Genomic DNA, 7040 nt, shown 5'->3' with positions numbered 1-7040 from the left:
TCATCCAGACACATCAGTGGACCTCCAGAGTCACCCTGAAATAAAAATATGGGGGGGGGGATCAAATTTATTTTGAGCCTATTTTGAGTGGATCGGAGGCTGATGGGGAGTCCAAGTGAGCTTTTACCTGACAGCTGTCGACCCCTCCCTCGGGGTATCCTGCACACAGCATGCTGGAGGTGATGGTGTATTCAGGAAGCCACAGCTGACACTGGTCCTCCCCCACCAGAGGAACCTCAGCCTCCTGGAGAACGTCTGGGATGGGACCTGGGCGAGAGAGATTCAGGTTTCTGGAGTTTTTTCTATGTTGTGTGTTACAGTTATTATTGTTTCTTGTATTTATTCTATCTGTAACATTCATGTGGCTCCATGGGGCTCACCCTGATGAGCTTCTCGCCCCCATCCAGTGATGAAACACTTCCTTCCTGGTGTGAAGTCCTGGCCTTCGGGGGGTAAACACACCGGCTGGATGTACTCTGGAAATATGAACGATTCAATCCATTTTCAGAAGTTTGTTTTATATAAAACAAGAAGCAATTTTTATATGACGATGATGTCATATAGACAAAATCGATGGATGAATGCACGAAGTTGTTTTTTCTTATTGTTTCTTTTATGAAATGGCTAATCGATCCTCTTGGCTTTAGTTTTAATGGCTTTACTTTCACTTCTGTTCCAAATACAAAGACAACAAAAGGTTCAAAAATAAAAAGATAAACCTCTCCCTGACTATGTGAGACATTAGTGTGTTGTGTGTTGACACTAACGGGTGAAGTTAGCTGGCCGCTGGAGATGCATCATGGCGATGTCAGCTTCTTTAGTCTGTCGGTTGTACTGTCGGTTGATGACAACGCGATCAACTCGTCGGGTCTGGACCTCCATCGAGTTTAATTCACTTTGAGAATGAAGGCCAAGAACAGCAGACCACCACTGGAGGTGAATGTTTTTCCTGTGGAACAAAAGAAAAATAAGGCCACTGCATGACAACTTCATCTATCACCTGTCTTTAACTTTTGTTCCACTTATGTTAAGAACAAATCCGTCTCACCCGTAGACGCAGTGCGCCGCAGTCAGCAACCAATCCTCGCCGATCAACGTGGCCCCGCAAACATGACCCCCCCTCCACTGCAGAGACACAATCCATGGCCACGCCCCCTTTGCCGCATTAACCCCACCCACTATTTTGATGGCACCTGACCAAAAAAAGAATAAAATAAAGTTAGCCTAAAACTTTAAGGGACAAAATCAGATGAGGAGGACTGATGGTAGTCCTCACTCGTACTTTGAAGTGATTTCCTGTCTTCTGATGGGTCCATTTCCCTTTTGTCAGTAGCTACCTGTCGGACACCACAAGCTGAAACAAACAGAGGTTCTGTCAGCTGTAAAAATAGTGAATCCGATGCCGTGGATCAATAATTTGAACAAATGAACTTGTTTGCTCACGCTGGTTGTCACAGCTCAGAGAAATCACCTTCTCCACGTTGCAGGTTTCACTGTAAGGATAAAAAAAGAAATCAGCAACTACTGGTTTGGATTCATTTTACATATGGTTCTAGTCTTAGCACCTGATACTGGTTTCCAGTGTTCCATTGGTGATTGTGACGTTTGCAAACGGTGAATCTTGTGGTGTAGCTTGTAGAAATGTTGCCTCGCCAGACCTAAAGGAGGTCAGGAAGGAACAGAACAGATTTGAGTCTAAAGAGAGACAGATAGAGAGAGAGACAGGTGCCTGTATTCTACATACTGGCAGGAGGAGATAGACAGATGTGTTACCTGTATCCCAGGTACTGGCAGGTGAAAACAGACAGGCGAGAGTTCCAGTTGTCGGCACAGATGGTGAACAGAGAGGAAAGAATTTGGAACTGAAGACGGTTGGAACCGTTCACCTCCAACTCCACTGCAACACAGTCACATTGTTACTGTACCGCAGTTTCAATCAGATAAAATAATTTTAATTCATGTAGAAAATATAATTTTCTTATATTGAAATGCAGCCAAAGAAAGAAACATGTAAGGTTTGTCGTGTTTCAGTTTCTGCGTCGCCTCCGTTGAACGATCCAGAATAAAAAGGAACTCACCACAGTTGGCTTCATCAGAGGCGTCAAGACAGTCCATCAGGCCATCACACTTACTGTTACCATGGATACAACTTCCTGTCTGACACTGGAACTGACTGACATCACACGGAGCTATTCACAAACAGTTTTACAATCAGTGCAAAACATGATCAATAATCAATAACATTAATTAATTGCCAATACTAATAATACAGAGGTTTAACTCCCTCTAATCTGACCCGGACCTCACCTGGTGACCCCAGGTTGACCCCACTGGTGAAGTTGGCTTTGAAGCCTCGGCCGTGACCTGACTTGTCAGTAAAGAGCCATACTGACATCTGATTGGTTGTTGAGTATAAATCGTGGGCGGGGCCAGTTTTGCCAGTGAGGACAGCTGGGAACAAAACAAGTTTCTCACTGAAGTAGAATAAACTGGAGTAAAGTCATCTGTTCACACGTCTGTGGTGAAAAACACATCCTCACCCAGCAGGGAGGACTTGGGACCGGTTCCGTCCCGCACCTCCACCATATCATAGGAGGCTTCCACATCAAAGTCCAGGAAGTGGAGTTGGATGTTTCGACCCTTGCTGGTGTGGAGAGTCCACAAACCTGCAGCAGGAGGGCATCATGGGTGGAAACGAAACCCATGATTTCATGGTGAGTTTGCAAACACAGTGGGGACATCGGTCGAATCCCTAAACAATGATTGCTGAGGTTTGAATAATAACGGAGACTGCTGTACTCACACTTAGCCCTGTCCCCATAAGAATGTGGATAATTTGGGCTGCTGAAGGTGGAGTTTGGTTCCCAGAGTTCAAAAGGACCGCCGCAGTCAACTGAAGAGAAAAGATCCCAGTTCAGTTTCCAATAAGAAATGACTTTGAAAGTCCATCCATTAATATTCTTTAAAATTGAAATGACTGTCTTCGTCTTCAGCCGTGTATCTGCCTATGCTGCAGCCTATCCAAGGTGGCTACAGGTGAGAGGTGGGGTACACCCCGGAAGGGTTGCCAGGGTGTCGCAGGGCAAGTCCAAAATAGTGAAAGAAAATTCCAACAATAGTTTCAACATCTCCATAAAATATGTTCATATTTATTTATTTATATTTTTTAATCTTTCACATTATAAAGAAAATGTAAGCATTTATGTTTATGATTATTTTACAAAGAAATAAGGATCTGAAGAATTACCTGGCATTGGTGGCGGTGTCGTTGGAAGTGGTACATTGGTTGGGTCAGGTGGGGCAGGGCCACAAGGGTCAGAGGTCAGTGCGATGTCATCCAGAGCGATGTCATTCCTCATCCCTCCTTTCTTCAGCGCCTCAAACATCACCTGTAGACGTCAGAGGCAACAACCGACCAATGAAATGCGTTGTTGATGAAGAATCAGTGGCAAACCTGTGGACTTCCTGCGTGATGTCACTGACCGTGGTCTCCGTTGTCAGGTTGAGGGTCACCTGACCGTAGTTCCAGTTGTCACCATAGTTACCATCTTTCTGGAACACAGTACCAGAGGTTGATGGAGGGGGTGGGACCAGGAGGACGTTCAGACGGTGGATATCCTCCCCAAACATGTGATACCTGCAGACAAAAGCTCTGTTGCCTTTTGTTTGTTTACATGTGTGTTTATTTGTTTTTCCTTCTGCTTATATGAAAATTTGTTTTCATTGCATTTGCATCCATGTGGCTCAAGTTATGTACATTTTTATGTTTATTTATGTGGTTGTTGGCTCATCCTGCTTCATTGTGTATTTGTTCACATCCTAATTTGTTTGTTTTTGTTTACCAAAAGCTAAGACACATGGGCTTGATGGGCGGAGCCAGAGGGAGGCTGTTGATCCGGAAGCTCTTCAGCCATTGGCCAGGACTTGGAGGTGTTGGAGGTGTGACGATGTAGAAACCTGAAAGACTCATACTGGTGAATAATAATACCAATAATAATTTTAATTCAAACAAAAACAAATAAAATTCATACTTTACATATTTTTAAAAAAATATTTTCATTAGTTCACTAAATTTTGAAGCAAAAATATTTACTAGAATTTGGAACCCACCTGAACTGTTGCCTATGGTGTGGTCGACACTCGGACCGCTCAGAGGAGGAAACGTGGCGCCGCTGGTCCGAATCCAATCGCCATCATCATCAGCTTCCTGGTGCTGCCTCCAGAAACACATGCCCTGCTCAAAGGTACACGTCAGCTTCTGCTCATCTGAAAGCACACACACACACACACACACACACACACACACACACACACACACACACACACACACACACACACACACACACACACACACACACACACACACACACACACACACACATACACACACAGGTTAGATATGGTAACACAGTGGTTTTATACACCTGTTTGAAGTTAACACACCTGAGAGACTGGAGATGTTGGCCGATCTGTAGGTGGCATTGAAACCCGATAGATTGTTGATGTCATCAGAAATAAACTCCACAGTTGATTGGTCGGTTAGGAGCCACACGGTCCCAGGTGGAGAGGAGCCCGAGAACTCGGCTGCACAAGGTATTAAAACGAATGAGTTGAGTTGAACCACGGGACAGAGGATCCAGTTTTGAGTTTACCTGTCAGATGTTTTCCTGCTCCGACTCCCTCATAAAGTCGCAGAGTATCACTGATTTCCTCCGTTTCAAACCGCAGGAATCTGATCTCCACAGAAAGTCCTGGATGGACTCTGAAAACAAAAACTCGGATTAAGACGAGCCAAGAATCATGTCAACCATTCCACAAAAGAATTCTCTACCCACAACGTGTGACTTTGGGTTTTATAGACTTCATCCTTTAAAATATAGAAAGCTGCTCTATGTTTTAGTCTTGGAGCTTTTATTTTGAAAGTCTCCGCGTTTCTTTCAATAGTTTGTTCTCATCATCATCCTTCTGGACGTCAGAGAATCTCACCTGATGATCCAGCGGCAGAAGCTGCTGCTGTTGTATTGATGTTCTGAAGAAGCGAACCAACCACTCGGACCCGGCAGCAAGAACTGCCCATCACATGCCGTAGCTATAGAAACCGGAGAGATGATGTGATAGAAAGTTGAATTAACCTGATGTCGGTGAAACAGGAAGTATTTTATCGTTCTTTGAATGTAAAGGTGACTGACCACAGAAAGCAGCGTCTTCATCAGAGCCGTCAGGACAGTCATGGACTCCGTCACAGAAGCGAGTGATCAGAACACATATTGATCCGTTGACACACGGTCTCTGATTAGGAGGACACGCCACTGCGGGGACGAAGTGAGACGCGAGATGTCATGTGACGTCATTTATACATTTTAACCAATGGATGACTTGAGTCGTTGGCTGTCAGGGTGCATCTTCCCCACCTGCTGTCGTGGGTCCAGCGGTTGTTGCTGTCGTCTCTTTGGGTCTCTCTGCAGGACGAGGTTCACAGTTACTTCCTGACTCACGCTGCATCCAGTGAAAATGTGTCCGAACCGACTGATTTCTTGGCCTCACCTGTTGTTCTCTCACTTGTGGGTGTGATGGTTGTTGGTGAAGCTGTTGTCACGTCCTGCTTCTCTGCAGAAAACAGTCACTCTATTAAAATTCCAATTTCAGTTATTCTTATTTTGGTTATTTCTGACCTTTGAACTTGTTGAAGATTGAATTTGACAACTTGAATAAATCCCACATCTTCTTCACCTGTGATCTGGATGCTGCTCCCGTCAATCACCAATCCTGTGGACCCAACCTCCTGAAGCCCCGCCTCCAGGTTCTGTTCCACCTCTTTCACGCTGATCATCTGCTCAAACCAGAGGTCAAAGGTCACCTCCACACTGCCCTGACTAAAAAGAAAATACATCATTCAACTATAAATATTAAAATGATCGCAGGACTCAAAATAATTGCATCCTGAGTAATCAGTTAATCAATCAGTCATTCGATTGGTAAAATGATCAGTTTGATCAGTTGTTACTGACTAATATCTGACCTGAATGATAAAACCCGACAAAACCTGAAGAGATTTTTGACATCACTGTGACTGAATGCCTCGGATACCTGTTGACCAAACTCTTTTTAGCCACTTGCTTTTTTGTTTTTCACAATAAAAGAGATTGCTACCTTTCAAAATAAAAGCCTGCGCCCTCACCAGGTTTTGGACATCGAAGGCCAGGGATCTAAACTGCAGACTGCTGGAATTCTTCAGCTCCTCCGTGAAAACTGCTCCCTCTGTGATCACCATCCGACCGCTCAGCACAGACGGTTCAGCGGCACCTATACACGCCAACAACACACTGATCAATCAATAATACCTCACCTGGCACCTGATCAGCAGGCCATGTGTTTACCGTCAGGCTGCAGGCTGATCGATGAAACTACGATCAGTCCGACGCAACAGAGCAGAAGAAGAGACGACACGACGATGAGGAGGAACTCCAGAGACGACAGGCTGCGAGCCATACCGACAGCTGGGGCACATGATCAATACATCAGCTTATCAATATATCAATCACACTACCAGACAAGCATTTATCTTCTTTACAATCGATGGAATCACCATCCGATCCATTCTTAAATATTAAACCTCATCAGTGATTCTCATTCACTTCCTGTTGGCGCTGGTAGAAGCAGACTCACCTGTTTGTTTTGAACGTACCTGCTGCTGACTTCAGATCAGCTCTCCTGCCACTCTTCTTCTATTTTCACAATCTGGCTGTTCTATATTCACTAACTGTCCTGTTTGACTCCGAATCTGATCCCTGATCTGCTTTTATTGAGCAGAAAATGACAAATGGCTCATTATCATTATGACCGTTGATAATAAATTCAGCTACTGATAATCATCCATAACGATCGGGCTGCTGGAGCGATGAGTCAGAGTAGAAAAAACTGCTGACGGATGGTTTACATGAAGATATATAAATGGACAACATCCCTCCATCAACATGTTTATCACAGCAATTGATTGATTGATTTCATACATAATGTACATTAATCAATGCAGGTTTAGC

The 7040-nt window shown here is 44.3% G+C and overlaps 1 protein-coding gene across 2 annotated transcripts in view; it reads right to left on the bottom strand.

The window, feature by feature from the left end:
• The window catches only part of tmprss15 (transmembrane serine protease 15), a 6466-nt gene extending 259 nt beyond the window's left edge, over window positions 1-6207 (bottom strand). Inside the window, exons 1-25 of one of the 2 annotated variants that reach the window (XM_068330850.1) lie at window positions 6179-6207; window positions 5731-5873; window positions 5545-5607; window positions 5412-5459; window positions 5190-5309; window positions 4987-5089; window positions 4653-4762; window positions 4444-4584; window positions 4111-4266; window positions 3843-3957; window positions 3484-3637; window positions 3248-3389; window positions 2804-2893; window positions 2541-2666; window positions 2308-2451; window positions 2079-2189; window positions 1774-1897; window positions 1566-1658; window positions 1444-1493; window positions 1277-1354; window positions 1049-1193; window positions 768-949; window positions 381-476; window positions 128-267; window positions 1-35 (exon numbers count right to left, since the gene is read on the bottom strand). The exon at window positions 1-35 is cut by the window's left edge and continues 20 nt beyond it. In XM_068330850.1, the coding sequence (XP_068186951.1) occupies window positions 1-35; window positions 128-267; window positions 381-476; window positions 768-949; window positions 1049-1193; window positions 1277-1354; window positions 1444-1493; window positions 1566-1658; window positions 1774-1897; window positions 2079-2189; window positions 2308-2451; window positions 2541-2666; window positions 2804-2893; window positions 3248-3389; window positions 3484-3637; window positions 3843-3957; window positions 4111-4266; window positions 4444-4584; window positions 4653-4762; window positions 4987-5089; window positions 5190-5309; window positions 5412-5459; window positions 5545-5607; window positions 5731-5873; window positions 6179-6192 (2723 nt within the window). In that variant the 5' untranslated portion in view covers window positions 6193-6207. The remainder of the gene's footprint in view (window positions 36-127; window positions 268-380; window positions 477-767; window positions 950-1048; window positions 1194-1276; window positions 1355-1443; window positions 1494-1565; window positions 1659-1773; window positions 1898-2078; window positions 2190-2307; window positions 2452-2540; window positions 2667-2803; window positions 2894-3247; window positions 3390-3483; window positions 3638-3842; window positions 3958-4110; window positions 4267-4443; window positions 4585-4652; window positions 4763-4986; window positions 5090-5189; window positions 5310-5411; window positions 5460-5544; window positions 5608-5730; window positions 5874-6178) is intronic. The other variant, XM_068330851.1, reaches the window with a different exon arrangement.
• Between the last annotated feature and the right edge of the window lie 833 nt (window positions 6208-7040).

This window comes from Antennarius striatus, chromosome 13 (genome assembly GCF_040054535.1).
Source record: "Antennarius striatus isolate MH-2024 chromosome 13, ASM4005453v1, whole genome shotgun sequence".
In the NCBI taxonomy this organism is placed as follows: domain Eukaryota; kingdom Metazoa; phylum Chordata; class Actinopteri; order Lophiiformes; family Antennariidae; genus Antennarius; species Antennarius striatus.
The sequence above is the reverse complement of the archived record's forward strand: the minus strand, read 5'-3'. Positions and strand labels throughout refer to the sequence as shown.